The sequence below is a fragment of the Octopus sinensis genome, linkage group LG17 (assembly GCF_006345805.1).
Source record: "Octopus sinensis linkage group LG17, ASM634580v1, whole genome shotgun sequence".
Taxonomy (NCBI): domain Eukaryota; kingdom Metazoa; phylum Mollusca; class Cephalopoda; order Octopoda; family Octopodidae; genus Octopus; species Octopus sinensis.
The window spans coordinates 42671559-42692011 of record NC_043013.1 but is presented as its reverse complement, the minus strand read 5'-3'; the positions used below and the strand labels follow the sequence as shown (position 1 = coordinate 42692011).

General features: G+C 37.6%; 2 protein-coding genes across 3 annotated transcripts in view; one reads left to right on the top strand and one right to left on the bottom strand.

Annotated features, from left to right (window-relative positions):
• Positions 1–2595, bottom strand: part of LOC115221088 (methionine synthase reductase) — a 35020-nt gene extending 32425 nt beyond the window's left edge. The window contains exon 1 of the mRNA XM_029791304.2: positions 2021–2595. The gene's annotated coding sequence lies outside the window, so the exon portion shown is untranslated. The remainder of the gene's footprint in view (positions 1–2020) is intronic.
• A 613-nt stretch (positions 2596–3208) lies between these two features.
• The window catches only part of LOC115220790 (limb region 1 protein homolog), an 88436-nt gene continuing 71191 nt past the window's right edge, over positions 3209–20453 (top strand). The window contains exon 1 of one of the 2 annotated variants that reach the window (XM_036510512.1): positions 3209–4447. In XM_036510512.1, the coding sequence (XP_036366405.1) occupies positions 4379–4447 (69 nt within the window). In that variant the 5' untranslated portion in view covers positions 3209–4378. The remainder of the gene's footprint in view (positions 4448–20453) is intronic. The other variant, XM_029790935.2, reaches the window with a different exon arrangement.

Here is a 20453-nt window from a genome sequence, read left to right as displayed (position 1 = left end):
GCGCCTATAATATTTGATTAATATTTTATTCTGGTGGGTCCCCATTGCCATTTGATGTTTAAAAACTAGTTTTGCAGAAACTTTCAAAATTCCTATTTTGTTTTTCATACATTCACTCATGTAGGTTGAACTATTTAAAATGTTAGAGAAAGAAACCTAGCTGTTTTTTGCAATACATACATACCAACACATATATCTAAAGCAAATTTTTTTCAGGGGTCCTTAAAATACTACAGTGGATTTACTATTTTGTTGCATTGACCTCACCCCAATCTGATATGGACCCTGGTTGAGGACAACTAATCTAGAGGTTGCTGCGCATGCTCGTCGTACTTGAAGTTACAGAAGTTGGTGCCACAGAGGGCTGAGTTCAAATTTCTCAGGCACTGTAAATAAGTGCTTGTAGATAAGCACCATTTCTTCAGAAATGGTTTCGTCACTCGTCAAATACGAAGCACTACATGGTGCTGTCTTGTTTAGCCCTAAGTAAACCCTGATTGACCAAATTTATGATTAAAAGAATTCCACTCAAGACTACATTATCCAATGTGTCCTCTTTTTTCTAAGGCAGTGTATAATATTAGGAAAATTTGGTTGCTATTTCTAACAGGTAGAACTGATGAACACACAGAGACCAGGACCACCTTAGTATCAATACAGGCCCCTAGACAAATCAGTACATTAGACCCTATAGTATTTATTATCTACTGACGGTAAGCCACAACATACATAGATTAGAAATGGGTCTCCGGGCAACTGTCCATGTCTAAAGGAGGCTCTGGCAGAGACTCCCTCGTTGACACTATAGATGTGATAAGCCTTAAATATTTTGTATACATAAATCGCTACATTTAGCTAGTATCTCACACAGTCGTTTTCGGTTCACATATAACTTACACAGAGGTGTCACACGGCTGAATACTTGGTTATATTTGATTTATTTGATATATAAATACGTCGGTATTTAGGACCGAAGGATTGGTTAGCGTCATGCTTCAACAAGCCGTAATATATATATATATATATATATATATACATACAGTAGATATACAAGCGTACAAAGTATATTTTAACCAGTTTAGTCAACTATTTGTAGATGACTTTTGTGACCAACAAATAGTTTAACATCAAGTTAGCACAGAAGGAGGTGCGACCTTACCTTACACGATAAACATGGAACAAAAACATCAGAAAAATTGACGCCAAACAAAAATATGTAAAATATTTATATTATCAAATTACCCCCATTGGAATGCTATTCAAAATCCAACAACAGTTATAGCTTTCTCCCAATCTTATTATTTAAAGACATGTCACTGCATTTTACGATTATTTATAAATGTTTCATTTAATGGTTGCTGTCATTGAACTGTGACTATGTCGGGGTACCACCCTCAGGGGTTTGCTGAGTCGATTTTTTCGTCTCCACCACAGTCTAGTGCTTACTTGATCGACTTCGAAATAATAGAAACCAAATGCGACCCGAGCAAGATATTAACTGATATATACTTATATATTTTATATTTTACATCAAATCTATTTTCTTGTTTACATCATATCTAAAGTGATGGGTGCCAAGTTTAACTCCGAACGGTTCTTTTCTCTTGTCAAACATTTAGAAATCGAGAAATGGAAAAAGAAAATCACGAATTTTGTTTTTTAAAAAAGGGCTCCAATTTCCTAAAAAAAAAAAAAAAAGAAAAAGAAAACAATTGTTCTTAATCAATCATAAGATTCAGTGTCAAAAACTAAATCATGCTAAGTGTTAAAAACTTGGGTCATCATGTGTCGTTCATTGAGATTCAGAAATAGAAAATATTTATTTACTATTTCCATTAATCCAAGCAGTGAGGATATCAAGCAAAATAAAAATGAAAAATAAATTTATAAGTAAATAAAAATACCAATGCAAAAAAATGCGAAAAAGGGGTAAAACAATGAAAGTTAATTTGTAAAACGTAAGGTGTATGGGAAATAAATCAAGCCATTTTCTAAAGGGATAACAACTTTTTATACTCACAATAGTATTTGGAAATTAAATGTTATTTTGAATACTAATTAATGGAGAAAGACAAAAAGTGATCGTAAAAGGGCCGACAGAGAAAAGGGTACTGAGGTACCGACAGTTATTTAGTTGGAAATCGAAAATATTAGAGAAACTGGGAAGAGTTAAGAAATTGAGAGCGTTAGAAGATAAGACGTATCGCGGAGGAAACCAAACTCGACAGACGGTGGGAAAGAACATAACGGAAGGAACAGAAATTAGAAAGACACCGTTTCCCCCCCCCCTTGTTACGGGGTAGACAGTGGTGGGGGGATGTGTAAGTTGGGATTCATTAGAGTTATCACGTGATTATCTCACATGATTAAAACAAACCCTTTATGAAAGGGATTTATTTTAACCCCTTTTTTCCAACGTATATTTATTTATTTATTCGCTGTATTTGCGTCTTCCTAAACCTTTCCAGTTTCCTTTCCTCCTAATAATCTTTATTCTCTCCCCTCTCGTAACATTTCCTTTCTCTTTCATTCCCTCTCGTTTTCTTTTCCCTGTCCCTTTCTTTATCCTTTTTTTTCTCTCTATTCCTTCTACTTTTGTTAACTTGGGCGGGAAGGGTGGAAGTAAGACGCATTTTCCTCCCCCCTGCCCACCATTCTCAAGTTGTTTTATTCCCCCACGTCATCACTCTGTTCTTTACCCTGTTACTGATTGTAATGACGATGTCGATGTAAACGACGTTTTGCGTATGAACGTATTTGCAAGCATTCAATTCATTTCTGCAACTTCACACTGTCGTCCCTTAATCTTTCTCACCGTCGCACGTACAAGACCGATCAACATAAAACTCACTCTTTCTCTCTCTCCTACTCTAACCCTCTTTCTTTCTCCCTTCCCCTCTTCTTCTCTATCCTTGCCACTACTCGTTCTTTCATTCTCTACCTTTCCCTCTATATATTCCTCCACCTTTTCTCTTTTTTTCTCTCTGTTTTATCTGTATCCTCTGTCTCCTCCCCTTCTCATGCTTTCCCCCTCTGTCTTATCTTTCTCTCTCTCTCTCTTCTCTTCCTTCGTCTCAATTTGTCTTCCTCTCTCTCTCTCTTTTCTCTTCCTTCGTCTTAATTTGTCTTCCTCTCTCTCTTTTCTCTTCCTTCGTCTCAATTTGTCTTCCTCTCTCTCTCCGTTTCCACTTCCTATAACTCCCACCCTTACCTCCTCTTCATTTCTCACAGCAGAGCAAGAGCGCCGCTGCCTTGCTTTGAAACAACAGGGCGAAGCGGAGGAGGATGATCGGACCGTGCTGGTGTCCCTTAACAAACTAATGTCTCCAACACAACCGCCGCACCAATACCACCACGACCACCACTACAAGCACCTAAACTCGCGACGGAGTCAGGGGCAGTGGGATACTTAAAACCCCCCGGAGTTTTTTATACAACGGATTTACTTGTTTACAAGCTCACGACATGATGCACGCTTGAAAAGGGGGGAACACATTATTATTAATTATCAATATCACTCTCCCCTTCTATCGAAATTATACGCACGACATTATATATATATAAACGACGAAATATTACACGTACACGCGCGTGTATACGCAGAACAACATTCCTATTGTTTGTGTGTATATTTGCATGTTTATAGGTGTAAATACAGAAATTATATAGACTTCGAAAATGGACAGTTTGTAAAGTGGAAGTAAAAGTTACGGCTTTTAGACAGGGACACATGAACACGTATTTAACGACTTACATACACGTAACTAAGAAATATATATTGTGCATGTGAGTGAAGCGTTGTATGAGGATAACCGTTGGTATGTATGTTTAAGTTGTCGGTTGTCCTGGTCGTTGCTTCCTCAACGAATAGCAATACAAAACAAGAACTAGTAATAGACCCCAACCCGTCTCTTATCTCTTTTATTATAGGCTCCTATCTGCCTGTCCCTCATCTGTTTGCCTGTCTTTCTTTTATTGTATCAATAGTCTTATACACACACACACACACACATACACACAAAGATAAACGGGGATTGTTGGTATTGAGACCCAGGCAGGTCAGTTGACCTGAACGAACAAGCAGTGTGCCACTGGAAGGAGGTTTGTGCGACCATGTAAGCGGCTCCCTCGCTGGCTTGAAACAAGTGGGGGGGTTTTAACGGACGTGTTAAAAACATTTCACCAGCAACAGAAGAACATTTACAAGCGACAATAGTAGCAGCAACAAGGAGACCGGGCAGTTGTTAAGTGCCAAGTCTTATTGGTGGTGGTGGTGGTTCATGTTTTTGAAGAGGAACAGTTACTTGGTAATAATAACAACTCTACAAATCGATGTAACCATGCAGTTGGAGGGGTATACCAATGTCGTCCTTCCAAAATGATTGGAGACGACAATGAATTGGATATCAGAGAGCAAGTTTTTCACAATGCCATTCGCGAACATGTCGTAAGTAGAAAAAAAACAAAAAAAACGGCAGCACCAGTTGCCTTAATTATTATTCATTTTTACATTCATTCTGTATTCTCTGGTCTTCTGTTTCATCCCTCTGAAAAAAAAAAAAAGGGAAAAAAAGCGGTTTCCTTCTACTTAGAAATTATTATTGTTTGTTTCATCATTCTAGGATAAATTGAAATAACAGTGAAGTGCTGTGTTGAACTTCATATATAGCGATACCTGATTGATAAATACGCATGGATATATAGATATGTATGTATGTATATGTGTGTGTATGTGAGAGATAAACATTAAACATGAGTCACATACAATGAATATTTTTCAGTTATGCACATATACACACCTGGATGCCCAACTGACCATTTAATTTAATAATTTCGGGCTTATCAACCTTGTGGGCTTTGAGACAAGTAGGATATCCCTCTCTTATTTTCTGTATGTTGTAAATGGAGTCAAAAGTCTCGTTGGAATCGACCTTGTTTTCTATCTTTCCGTGTTCCAAAAAATAAATACCAGTCGTATATTCGATTCTTAAATTAATCGATTATATCCCCCCCCCTTCCTATAGATGTAAGAAATTGCTGTTATATATTTGTGATATTCTGAGTTCAAATCCCAACAGTCGCTTTACATACTAATTCAGGTCCCTTCGAGGTCAACTGTGACGTGCGTCATCCAGAGATCGATAAAATCAAGTGCCATTCTATCGTCTTATTGTTTACTTTTGTGAAGTATACTCTTTTAAACTGGATTGTTCTCCGATTTACTTTTAATGTTTCTAGTTTATTTCATGCAATATATAAATGATAGCCACTAAATGTCTTAAGATCGAATTCTGTTTCAAAAATGAATCCTAGATATGAGTAGAATTTTATTAGACTGTTGTTTCTCGCTCCGTAGTTAGTAAAAAAAAAAAAAGAAAAGATAAAGAAACTAGAATGTTGTGGTGCCCCAGCATGGCCGCAGTCTAGTGACTGAAACAAGTAAAAAGATAAGAGATATGTTAGAACAGTGATAATCAAGTTATACCACCAGATATCACTTCCTACTTCAGCAAGTAATCAATACTTGTTGCAAGTGATCCTGACCTCCTGATTCCAAGTTCAGAACACTGCAAAGTGAATGAAATACATGTCATTAATAATAAATATAGTCTGTTCTTTTGAGATTATACTCGGTCGAACTGGTTTTCGTTTTCCAGTTACGTTTTCTCTTAACGTCGCAAAAGCCTCCCTGGAATGAAAACAATCATAATTTGTCAACTATGTTCTGTGGATAATTACTCTCATCCCTTTGTGTTTTGTCTTCAGTTTCTGTTCGGTGTCGTTGTTTGTCTTTCATCACTCATGCCGGGGTCAATAAATCTTGTATATAACATATAACTGGAATTGTTTTGTTTCACTTATTTTAAACTCTCCCCCCCCCATTTCTGTACAAATTTCTGGCCTTGTGCCAATGTGAAAAAAAAATATATATCTCATTTATTAAGGTACTTATTGCATTTAGCTTTGTTAGTTGGGTTTGCTGTCTAGTTTCGATTTCAGATTGAGTGTGGCTTAACCTCATTAATTAATTAATTAGTTAATTATCACTCTGATAAGATAAAGAAAAAAAATAATTGAACACCCCCTCCTATCTTCAATTTTGAAACGTCATACCTATACAAGAGACCAACTACTACCACTACTACAAGTGGCAATGCTACCCATGACACAATTCTCATGTTTTATCCAGTGCTACCGTTTGTTTACGCTCTAACATGGTGTCGTTCTTTGTTGCTGTTCCCGTCGGGATTGAAGGAGGTGTCTCCTAAAGAATTCTTCTCTCTATTTTTTAAAATTCTTTCGCACACTGTACCAGATTGAGTCCAAGATCTCACCGGCCAGTTCGATTTACTGATTGCTTAAGGCACACGCCACCCTTAATCCCTTCTAACATTACGTTAATACTACCACGTAGGTAATACTTCTCAGATTGTAAGTGCAAATGCGTAACACAGGTTTTTTTTTCTCTTATTTTACAAGTACTAGCGGTGTGTCAAGTGAAAGGTTGCAATTGAAATCGAAACCAGGTCACCGACAAAGTACATATTACTTGCATTTGGATTTCTTATCTCTTTCTCCCGTTTCGTTCATCAATCCAGTCACTATCTTTGTAGTATTCTAAATCGTGTTAGATTGTTTCCCCCAGTGGTTGGGAAGTTGTGGTTTATATTTCATATGATGAATGCTATTCCAACCGTAACCATCCGTTTGGGAAAAGTATTTGGCGTAATTCTGGTTTAAGCACCCCATATAATCAGTCCCTCACTCTAGTACTATCATTATCAAACACTTACCTTATCGATCATGTGGGAGTTCCCGCGGAAAGTTCAGTAAGAGGGTAGCCTATACCTCATTTGTCAAAGGTGGCAGAAGATATATCATAATTAATGCGTTCCATTTACTTTAATGTTACATTCAAATAGTCAATCTTTGAATTTTGGAAAGTGAAAGTGATGTCCCAAAGTCAAGGATCACTCATGTCAGTTCACTGTCGAGAGAGAAAACTGAATCTTAAGTATTAAACACTTGATATCCTAGCGGGAAATAAAAACCCTCTACACGTCGCCTATTAACTCTTTACCTATTCTGTGTATCACATGTGATACATTGGGCATTTTCCCCTGATATATGGTACACATTCTTAATTTTCTCAACCACCAGAGTAATTTGGAACCTATGAAAGGACACCTCTATATTATTCATAGTGTTTCTCGTAGGAGAAAGGGGCTAACTAAAAATCTGGATAACAAGCATTGACGTTTGAGACAAACTTATGCGAAATCCTTTGGACAGGCAAAGGTTAATGTACTTCACCTCCCTCTCAGAGACTAGTTGTGAAGGATCCTGCTTAGATGACACCCTATCAACAGTCGCCCCCTTTTCGTCAGTATCACCCATCCTCAGACATTTTCTCGCGTCTCGGCTTGGATGATGAAGAATGAAGGAATGACTAACTTGGTTTTGGATGGAAGACGAGGATAAACTGTTGCGATAGTAATGTTTTCTGTCCGTATACTGGTGTATGTAATACGTGTACATCATGACTCATGTAAATTTATAGATGATGTTACTTCTGTCACTACACACACGTCATGCTTCTTATTATTGTGTCTTTATATCATATCAGTGCTTCGTTTATTTTATTTCATTTATAAGTCATTTAGTGAGTTTAAAGTTCTAAAAAAAGAAAATTTACACAAAACTTCATCCACAAAGTTTGTATTTACATATACATAATAATGTATATGTGTAATGGCATGTATACATTATCTATCTATGTATCCTTATATATATATATATAATGTGTGTGTGTGTATAATTCGTGTGTACTTCTGGCAATATACGTATGTCACTGTCACATACAAATACGTGTCTGTATAATGATAACCTAATATTAAATGTCAGTCATTTAGTGAGTTTAAAGTTCTGCAAATAAATAAATAAAACAAAAAATGCATAACCCCCCTCCCGTCATTAAACAAGATGATTATATCTGTTTTATCTTTTACATATTTTCCTCTTTTTCTCTTGTTTCATTTTCCTGTTAGTTTCCGGTTTAAAATTCCATTCATTGCATCGATTTAGCCACCTGAGAGCGGCTTCGACTTGGTGATCATTTTTTTAAAAGTTACATTATCATTTTCATTCAGCACAGGCGTGGATTTGTGGCGAGAAGTTTGTTTCTCAACCACATGGTTTCGAGTTCAGTCTCACCTTGAGAAAATGTCTTCCATAAAAGCCCTGCGCCTACCAAATCCTTGTTGGTGGATTTGTTAGACAGAAACCGTGTGTAGGCCATTCATATGTGTGTGTGTGTGTGTGTGTATATATATATATATATATATATATATTATATATATATATATATATATATATATATCCAAATCTAGGGAATGGAGTTGATAAAATCCAGGCTACATAGGTTTCATAGCAAGCAGAGCCTCAGAAATAGTTATCCAAACGATGGGTAATCCGCTATCTACTCACTGGGCCAAAATACCTTAATCAAATGAAGTTTACATGTATTGTCAAGGGATCCCATGTTAACTTGCAGGAGATTTGATCTTCTATGGACTGCTCAAAGCTTACTAACTTCCAACACCTTGATCCTTGGATCTTATCTTTACACACACAAGGTGTGTTCCAGAAATTTTGAAACTTTTTCAAGACAAACATTTAATTTCAAAGCACAAAACTCTAATCTCCTTTGAAGTAGCATCCTCTGACATCAGTGAACTTGTAACACTCCAGCCACTTCTGGGGACTCTTCGTCACAACTTCCTTCATTTTGGGGAACAACAAAAAGCCACAGGGAGCAAGGTCGGTCTGGACTGTAGGGAGGGTGAAGTACAGTTTTGATGTCTATCTCTGTCAAATACTTGGTTATCATGATCAATTGGTGCAGGTGCTCTGACATTTTGTGATGAAATCTCTTCCAAAACTCCCCCAAAACCTCCACAAAGTAGTCTTTGTGGACCAACTGCCAAGGAGGAATCCAGTGGATGTAGATGATACCTTTTCTGTTAAAAATGGGATCACGATGTGCTTCCTAAATGGACATGTTTTTCCTGGCCTCTTGTGCCAGTGAAAAATAGATACTCGGCTCATACAAGTTAATCCATGAGCAGTCTGGGGTATTTCATAAATTTCTGTTGCATTTCTGCCATGTTCAACATAAAACTTTATTGCATAGCAAGCTTCCAAATTATTTTCATGTCCCAATTGCATTTTGCAAACTAGTTAGCTGTGACAAGTAGTATTTTGTAGGGTGTGTTCAAAGTGTTGTTATACCCACTTCCTCAGTCCGGAATAACAAAAGTTGGCAGGTCAGCTTAGCTATATTGAAATGGTTTACTAAAATTACATTAGCTAGGACAGTTATAACTACCTCTCCTAAAAAAAAAGAAAAATCTAAAAACTTCTGGAATGCACTGCATCTCTGTCTGTCTGTCTCTCTTTCTCCCTATCTATATACACATACACATGTGTGTGTGTGTATGTGTCTATCCCTCCCCACCACTTGGCAAGTGATGGTTTGTTTACATCTGTGTAACTTAGCAGTTCAGCAAAAGAGACCAGCAAAATTAGTACTGGGGTTGATTTGTTTGACTAAAACCCTTCAAGCCAGTGCCCCATCATGGCCACAGTCTAATGACCCCATGAAAGATAAAGGCAGTGGTGTAGCTTAAATTTGTGCTGCCTGAGGCAGCCCTTGAATTTGCTGCTCCCCCACTTCTGACAGACACCTGCATACACAGGCTTACACAGTAGACCTAAAAGTGCTTAACCCAATAAAAGCATTGCTTTGGGTGGGGCCCCATCCCTTCCTTCACTGTTGCTATGCTTCTGGTTAAAAAGCAAAAGTTAACCTTAGTGGTTTTGACCCGAGAATGTAAAGAGGAGGGACAAATACTATATAGCATTTCGACCAACACTCTAAAAATTCTGTCAATCTGCAAATTCTTAAATTCGATGACTGGCACCTGTGCTAGTGGAGCGCTAAGAGCACCATCCGAGTGTGATTGTTGCCAGAGCAGCAAACTGGCTTTCGTGCCGGTGGCATGTAAAAGGCACCATTCGAGCGTGATCGTTACCAGTGTCGCCTTACTGGCACTTGTGCCGGTGGCACATGAAAAAGCTTTCGAGCGAGGTTGTTGCCAGTGCCACTGGACTGGCTCCTGTGCAGGTGGCATGTAGAAAACACCATTTGAGCGTGGCCATTGCCAGTACTGCCTGACTGACCCTTGTGCTGGTGGCACGTAAAAGTACCCACTACATTCTCGGAGTGGTTGGTGTTAGGAAGGGCATCCAGCTGTAGAAACTCTGCCAGATCAGACTGGAGCCTGATGCAGCCTTCTGGTTCGCAAGTCCTCACTCAAATCGTCCAACCCATGCCAGCATAGAAAGCAGACGTTAAACGATGATGATGTTGTTGCACACTCAATTTGTATATAGGCATTTAAGCTTTATATACTTTCCTGCTCCGTATTCAGCTCTTAAATGATTTGTCAGTATTTCCATGAAAATTCAAACACACAATGATGTAATAAAGCAGCTAATTACTTTTGATCTGCATATCATAGGGATAGACAAACAATGATGGAAACTCGCTGCTAATTAAATTAGTAGATTATTATAATAACTTGATAGTAATTTTTTTAATTATCACATTGTTTACTTAAAACTCATTACTCACCACCTGTCTTATACAATTTCCAGCCAATATTGAAGCCATTGCAACATCTATACAATATTAGGGTTTGTAATTCATTTTTGATTTGCAGCTTAGAATATTCAGGATTCACAGAAATATGAGGTTACAAGTTCCTTGCTTGTCTTCAAAAGAAATATTTGGGGAAGATGTTTAGCTGTGGGTCAAATCTGATCAAAAGCCTTCCAGTCATGGCAGTCGTATCATTTAAAAAATTTTTTCATCAAAGACTTCAGCGTTGTAATTTGTAAGGAGATTGCTTTGTAATATCTAGTAAGTTGTGCTCACGGGCTCATGTTTGGTGGGAGTGCTTCATGCTTATATCGTTTACTTTGTTTCAGTCATCAGACTGCGGCCATGCTGGGGCACTGCTTTGAAGAATTTTTTCAGTCAAATGAATCAATCCCAGTACTTTTTTTAAAGACTGGTACTTATTCTATCACTCTTTTGTTGAACCACTGAGTTACAGGGATGTAAACAAACCAACACTGATTGTCAAGCATCAGTGGTGGACACACACACACACACACACGTTGTGTGTGTGTGTGTGTGTCTTTCCCTTGCTCATACCTGTGGCTAGGTTACCATGTATCTCCTTTGCAGCAGCACACCTCTTTCTTCTTAACTCCCACTCTCTCTTTCTATAGGTTAACTGTTTTTGCCCTCATTCTTAACTCTCAGCCTCTTTCTCTCTCTCCCTCTCTTTGGCTGGGTAACCATAGACCTCCTCTGCAACAAGACATTAGTTTCTGCCTCTCTGTTACACTCTAATCTTTCATCATCTGACACAAGATCACCTCCCCCCTCAATGACTCTTTGTCTTGCAAAGTCATTTAGTGACCACTTAAAAAGCACTCAATCCACACTGTAAAGTGGTTGGCATTTCGAAGGGTATCCAGCTGTAAAAACCATGCCAAAATTGACCTCACCTGTGTGAGTGCTACATAAGCACTCGGCTCACTCTATGAGTAGTTGGTGGTAGGAAGGGCATCCAGCCATAAAATCTATGCCAAAACAAACACAGAAGCATGGCACAGGCTCCCGTCTAGCCAGCCCCTGTCAAACCGTCCAACTCATGCCAGCATGAAAGGAGGACGTTAAATGATGTATATACATACCATATTTTAATGTGTATAAGGAACCCTTTTTTGTCAAAAATTAGGTTAAAAAAATATGGGAGTTTCTTATACATGGATGGTATTGTAATCCTTTACAAAACTTTTTTTCCAAATTTTAAGCCCAAAATTAATGGGGGTTCCTTGTACACGTTAAAATACGGTATGTTTGTGTATGTTCATATGTGTGTGTCTTTGCTTCTGTGTTTGTTTACATCCTCATAACTTAACAATTTGGCAAAAAAAAAAATACCCCAATAAAATAAATACCAGACCTAAAATTAAATACTGGGTTTGACATATTTGACTAAAACCCTTTCATGCTGTACCCCAGCATGGCTGCAGTCTAATGACTGAAGCGAATTAAAGATAAAAGATAGCCATACAAGTTTGTTAAGCACATACCACACAGCCGGATTGGTATCGAAAGGGTTAAGATATCTTGAGTGAGAGATTGCCTGTGAAATGAAAGGCATGCAAGTCGAATGTGCATGAGTAGAATCTTTAACTCGGTGAATATGCTTTTCAAAACTCATGTTAACATTTCTGAGCATTCTTTCAGCTGTTTCACTTGATTCTGGATCATAAGTTTACATTTGGTTCTTATAAACCCTGTTCATAAATCATTATCATGAAATTCAGAGTTTTAATACTTATGTAGCTGCTTTTGTTTCTTTATTCTTAACTCTTATTACTGTTGTGGTTTTAGCTGTTTAATTATTGCTCAACCCTGACTGAGCAATCTTATGATCAAACTCATTCTAGACTAAAACCATGTTGTCTTTTTAAAGGTGCTCTTTCCTTATTTGAGAATGTATGATGTGATTTGAAGAAGATTTAGCTGTGAATTCTATCAGCACAAACAATCAACTAGAAAATTCCTTTTTAGTTCATCTCTAGTGACCACATAAAGGTTCCATCTTTGGGTCATGTCTAATGCTAATACTTTTTTGTGATCAACTTAAAAATGACTTTTTGTATGATCATCTGCAGGAATGAAAATGAGCCTAAGCTAGCTGGTGTTATGGACCTTAGAAAAAAATCAATAAATATACCCTGACTACTAGATGTGTGGCCTACTGGTTAGGGTCTTGCACTCCTGATTACTAGATCATGGGTTCAATTCCCAGACCATTGTGTTCTTGAGCAGAACTTTTCATTTCATGTTGTTCCTGTAGGCACAGGTATGGCTGTGTGGTAAGAAGCTTGCGGTGAGCTGGCAGAAACATTAGCACGCCAATTGAATGCCAGCTAGCTGTATGTGAATGGTTGGAGATTTGGACAGTACTCGCGTGTATGTGCGCATGCATGCAGCTGTATATGCATGCACTAGCACTATGACCCGGCATTGCCGGGTCATAGTGCTGGCGTATGTATAAGACTCCAGTTTTTATACTGGCACATGTCAGTCACTTTACATGATGAAATATGAGGGAGACTTTCCTTTGAATACCTGGAACAGTTACTTCAAAAAATTTATTTTCAACATAAATAAGATTCAGTTATTATTGCTCATGCCACACGTATCACCCCAGTACGCTTGTTGGTTTTTTTTAAGGTCCATTACACTAATTAGTTTTGGCTTGTTCTCATTCCCACATGTTATCATAGAAAAAAGGCATTTTTCACTCAATCATAGAAACATAACTTTCAGGACATGACCCAAAGATAAAACTTCTACGTGGTTGCTTGAGCTGAGCTAACAAGACATTCTCTGTCTGGTCGTTTGTCCTGATAGAATTAACAGCCAAACCGCTTTCATGTCTCGCCATGTAAGACATCCACATTGTCATATTAATGTAGCCATCATGCTTCTAATTTTATCTAATTTCTTGTTGCCATTGAGCCAGAGTGTACATCATCATACACAGCTGTTATCAGTTATTTATTCAGAGTAATGGAACAATTAATTATTCATTACACTTGATACCATCAACTATTAATTTTTCAATGACTTAAATGGCCTGTCAACAATAGAACAATTTCTCCAGTTATTATTGAAATTTTTTTTTTATAATAAACACTAATGTAATTGGCAGCCGCTAAGTTTCATATAACATCAGTTTCTACAATAGAGATTTGAAAAAAAAAAAACAAGAAAAAATCCTCATTCATCCAAACCAACATGATTATTAAATTGCGTCTGTGACAATACATCAACATGGGTTATTTCCAGATCCTTTTACATATTTCATAATCAAAAGCCCACCATAAGAAAATGTGTAGAAGCTATTGAATTGTTTGCTGAAAGTATGCTCTAATGGTGTATCATCTGAGGCCAGTTAAAATTTTTGACCAGGCAGAAATATAATGCTCTTCAAGTAAATTCACTGTACGGTTGCCAAGGTTTCCCTATCGTTATTTGAGTATCTTGTTTCAGCTGTAAACACTTTTGATAAATATAGTACATGGTAGCTATCTTGTGAAAGCATATTCATGATAATAGCATTTTTACTTGAATTGATTGTTAAAGCAATCTCTTTTGTGATATAAATCTAAACTACTGATATTCAAGGCTAAGCTCAGTTTATATCCCACATATGCCTTTTATTGTTGGACACTTCATGTAAATGGGACACCGAGTCTACCAAGCAATGCAAGCCACAATACGTTCTCTACTCTTTTACTTGTTTCAGTCATTTGACTGTGGCCATGCTGGAGCATCGCCTTTAGTCGAGCAAATCGACCCCAGGACTTATTCTTTGGAAGCCTAGTACTTATTCTGTCAGTCTCTTTTGCCGAACCGCTAAACTACGGGGACATAAACACACCACCATCGGTTGTCAAGCATTGTTGGGAGAACAAACAGACACACAAACACACACATATATACACACGACAGGCGTCCTTCAATTTCCATCTACCAAATCCTCTCGCAAGGCTTTGGTCGGCCCGAGGCTATAGTAGAAGACACTTGCCCAAGGTGCCACGCAGTGGGAATGAACCCTGGAACCATGTGGTTGGTAAGCAAGCTACTTAGCACAAAGCCACTCTTGCGCCTATAAATAATAATCTCTCATAGAAATTGACAAGTCTGGGAAAAGATTTTCATTGGTTTTATTCTTTGGTAGTTGTACATCCATAATTCTCTTTATTAGATGTACCCTATTTTGTCAATTTATATCCCAAAAGAAACAATTCATTAGCCTCCAGCACAGACATAGCCTGACAGATCACCATGCTTGGTAGTTTCAATCTCTTTTTACGATCCTATCTACTTTACCTTTTATTCTTTTACTTGTTTCAGGGATTAGACTGTGGCCATACTGGGGCACTGCCTCGAGGAATTTTAGTTGAATGGATTCATCTTGATAATTCTTCTCTAAGCCCAGTTTTTATTCTATTGCTTTTGCCAGACTACTAAGTTGTGGAAATGTAAACACACCAACACCGGTTGTTGAGCAGTGGTGGGGGACAAACACAGACACAAAGATATATGTAGATATATACTTATATGACAGGCTTCTTTCAGTTTCTGTTTGCCAAATCCACTACTAAGACTTTGTTTGGCCTGAGGCTATAGTAGAAGTCATTTGCCAAAGGTGCCTTGCAGTGGGACTGAACCTGCAACTATGTATGTGGTTGGGAAGCAAATTTCTTACCAGACAGCCAACCCTGTGCCTGATATGTAGTTTTTCAGCACTTTTAGCAACAATGCAGCATCTTCATAAATAATAATGGCATTCAATGTCATTTCCAGCAACAAGTTTAGTTGGTCTCTGAAACCTGGTGTTTGTTCTTCTAATTTTATACGAAAGACATGTCCATCTTAAACAACCTATCTGTGTAATTATCATTGTAATTTCTCTATTATCAGAGCACCCTTCTATCTGGTTAGGGCTGTGGAATCGGAAGCATTTATTGAGTTGCTGGAGTTAGTCATTAAAAATGTACCAATTCCAACTCGATGTAATCTCTATATATATAAACGGCAAAATGTCTGTGTGTGTGTCCTTTATACAAATCCACAATTTTTCAGTTAGAGGGCTCGCACTTTCTATGGTCATTCAAAATCGTCCAAGAGTGGTCGTGCACATCTTTACGTTTCCCCAGTCACCCCGCAAAGCAATTAAAAAATCAATAGAAGTGACATTTTTGTGAATTTTTTTATCCAAAACCCAATCAAAATGCCTGAAACTTGATACGCCAATTGAATGCCAGCAAGCTGTATGTGATTGGTCGGAGATTTGGACAGTACTCGTGTGTATGTGTGCACGCACGCAGCTGTATATGTATGCACTAGCACTATGACCTGGCGTTGCCGGGTCATAGTGCTAGTTTGTAATATAATGCATTTAAGTTTCCAATTTCACATATACCAAAGGTACTATCAATAATTGAATCTGATTTAAGTTTCTGTGGAGGAGGATCTGCTAGAAGCAATTTTGTTTATTAGAACAAGATGTTTGTCAATTTTGGATTTGGATATTTGATTTAATCCTAATTCTATTGATACATCATCATCATTTTAATGTCCACTATTATATGAATCAGATGAAGTTTATTGATGCAGATTTTTTATGGCTGGATGCTCTTTCTGTTGCCCATCATATATATACATATATATTTGCCATGATTGATCGCTAGCCACTGAACCTTTATTTTCTTTTCTTTCTGTATTCCTTTCTGTTGAAGAGCATAGGCTCGAAACATAAAAGACTTTCTCACTTCCCGAATTTTAAACTAATACATCTGTTTGTTGTTTACACACCCATCTTTGTCTTTTGTTTAGTTTATTTTTTTGTAAATTCCATCTGCGTGTGCGTGTGTGTATATGTGTGTGTATATATATATATATATACACACACACACCCACATTACATATATATATGTATATATATATATATATATATATATATATAGCAATTTAATGAATAAAACATATGCATACATACATACATACATATATGTACATACCTACATCTATATGTATATATACATGCATATATGAGTACAGGACATCACAAATAAACGTAGAACACAACGAGAAACGAAAACATATAAACAAAACAAGGAAACAGACTTTTTTAACAACGAAAAAACAGAGTACGAGACAAACGACACAAAGAACATTCCCCTTCTTCAGCTGCCCCTGTTTCGACTCATTGCGTGTTTCAAAGGTAGGGCTTCTTTCAGTTTCCATCTACCAAATCCACTCATAAGCCTTTGGTCCATTTGGGGCTGCAGTAGAAGACATTTTCTCAAGGTGTTGTGAAGTGGGACTGAATTTAAAACTATGAGGTTGGGAAGCAAACTTCTTAACCATGCAACCATGCCTGTGTGTACATTAAAAAAAAAAGATTCTTTATTGATAAACTTTTCCATATTTTATAACAAAGCTTATTTCATTCAGAGGAAATGACAGGTGACTGAGACCCCTGTTGGTTTGCTGTGCTTCAAAAGATACACCAAGCTAAGTAAGAGCATGGTTGTCCTTGCATAGCAGCTTGTTCCTTGCAACCCGCTCCACCTGAGCATCCCTAATCTCATGGGCTTGTAAGTGCTGGTATCATGTAAAGAGCACCCAGTAGTCTCTGTAAAGTGGTTGGCGTTAGGAAGGGCATCCGGCCTTAGAAACCATGCCAAAACAGACATGGATGCTGAACATTCCTTCAGCTGGTCAGCTTCTGTCAAACTGTCCAATCCATGCCAGCATGGAAAACAGACATTAAATGATGACGATGATACCACCTTTCATGTTGCATTCACTTAAACTTTATATTCTAAGGCACAGGCATGACTGTATGTTAAGTAACTTGTTTACCAACCACATGGTTCTGAGTTCAGTCCCACTGCATGGCACCTTGGGCAAGTGTCTTCTATGTCTTGGGCTGACCAAAGCCTTGTGAGTGGATTTGGTTAGTGGAAACTGAAAGAAGCCTGTCGTATATATGTTTGTGTGTCTGTGTTTGTCCCCCTCTACCATCGCTTGACAACCGATGTTGGTGTGTTTATGTCTCCATAACTTAGCAGTTCAGCAAAAGAGACTGATAGAATAAGTACTAAGCTTACAAAGAATAAGTACTGGGGTCGGTTTGTTCACCCAAAGGCAGGGCTCCAGCATGGCCACAGTCAAATGACTGAAACGAATAAAAAGAAACCAAAAGAAAACCAATGCTTTAATCTCGAAAAAGAAGGGTAATGTGTCTAATTGAGTTATGTTTCTCTTAACCCTTTCGTTACTAGCCCGGCTGAAACTGGCTCTGGCTCTGAGTACAAATGTCTTGTTTTTATAAGTTTTGAATTAAAATCTTCCACCAAACCTTAGTCACAATTTACATCCCTAACACTAGCTGAATGATAACGAAGTTGTTTTACTAAATTCTTTGTTATATTTAAAGTAATTGAAAGAAACACAGAGCTTCTCAAAATATATACAGTAACGAAAGGGTTAAAATGGTAATTTTTTGCTTTAGGTGTTCAGGTTTTTGGTTTTAATTTTGATGTACTTAAGATTTTTGAACTGGCCGAACAAAAACGTTTTTGATTTTCTCTTCTGTTTTTAATAATCCGTTTCTCATTTTCTGAGTTTTATCTTTGACTTAATTGTTTCTAACATCTTTAACCCTTTGGCTTTTGAACTCACCGTATCCTTCTCAAATATTCTACCTGTTTTATGTTCAAATCAGCTAGATCCTGCCTCTCACTCCTACCCTGCAATGTCATTCTAAGAATAAACAATCACATCGTCAACATCTTGAAACTGCGTTGACAATTCATAACAATGTGAATAAACGAACATTACATTTGGCAGAGTAATTTAAATGCTAAAGAGTTAATAATAAATAATATATAAAATGCCGCCTGATGTAAGAAATATGTCTGTGTTCTATCTTTTAATTGTTTCAGTCAGTACTTATTTTCTAAATCTGATGCTTATTCTCTTGGTCTCTTTGCCAAACTACTAAATTATGTAGATATAAACAGATCAACAATGGTTGCCAAGCAGGTGGGGGAAGGACACAGATGCATTCATGTATGTATGTGTGTATATACACACACATACACACACACACACACACACATGCACAACCACACACACTCATGCATTGGGCTTCCGTACAGTTTCTGTTTACTAAATTCACTCACAAGGCATTAGTTGGTCCAGAGCTATAGTAGAAGACACCTGTCTGAGGTGTTGCACATTGGAATTGAACCTGAGACCATGTGGTTGGAAAATGAGCACCATAGCCACACAACTATGCCTGTACCTGTTGGATGTGAATCTGAAAAAAAAAAAGAAAAAATTCGCTCAATTGCTTTTTAATAATCTCCTCATTTTCTGAGACCTCCATCTGCCTTCCACTTCACAACCATTTAAAGAGAGGCCTATTTATTCCTACGAGAAGGAACCTTTTTTTTTAAAGACTGTCATTAATTAGTTTCTTCAGCCTTTGTTATGACAGATGGCTTAATGTGTGTTGGTAACGATCTTGCCTGAAAATAGCATGACCTGATATTTTCTTTAAAACTATGTTAGTTTTATAACCCCTTAAACTCACAGTTTTCCTGGAATTTTAAACTCTCACATTTATAGCAAACTATCAACAACATCTTGTTTCATATAGATTTTTTTTTTATTGCAGTCCCTTAATTTTGGATTCAGTCCCACTGTGTGTTACCTTGGGTATCTGTTTCAACTACAGCTCCTGACTAATGTCTTGTGAGTGAATTTGGTAGACAGAAATTGTGTACAAGCCTGTTGTATTTGTGTGTTTGTCTCCTAGCACCACTCGGGATCATCTGATATTGGTTTGTTTATCTCCCCATAGTAGTTTGACAGAAGTCAAACAGAATTAGTAATAGACTTTAAAAATAGGTAATAGGGTTGGTTTGTTTATCTAAACCCATCAAGACAGTATCCCAGCATGGCCACAGTCCAATGACTGAAACAAGTAAAAGATGAAAAATTCAACAGCAACAACACCGACAGCATTAATTCCTTTACTAGTTTCCATCAAACTTTCCTAAATTTACAGTGAGTGAGTGAAGTTGTTTTAGTTTGAAATGGCATTTTTTTCTCTATTGTTTTTAAAAAAACTAGTTTATTCAGATCACTCTATAAATTCTGAAATTTTCCAGTAATTTGACTCTTGGTGTCACATATCATCTTAACCTTGTCATGTCATATTGTTGCTGCAGCAGGAATAGGTTAAGCGCCATCTCTGCTGGATTCACAGTAAAGCGGTAATGAACAACACGCCTGCAATTATTACTCTTGAGCTGTATATTTATATTTTGGCGTTAGGAAGAACATCCAGCTGCAGAAACCATGCCAAAACAGAGATGGAACCTGAACAGCCCTTAACCTGGTCAACTTCTGTCAAACCGTCCAACCTTTGCCAGCACGAGAAACGGACATCAAATAATGATGATGATGATGAAACTGGGTGGAGGGTAAAGTTAGATACAGGCGCCCAGGTCTGAGAGGGTTAACATTACTACTACAGGTTAAACACTGACATCCAGACACTGATGGTCAGGAACTTCAAAAAAAAAAAAATTCGAGTGAGGTCATTACTAGTGCCACTGGACTGGCTCCTGTGCAGGTGGCACGTAAAAAGCACCATTTGAGCGTGGCCTTTGCCAGTACCGCCTGACTGGCCCTTGTGCCTGTGGCATGTAAA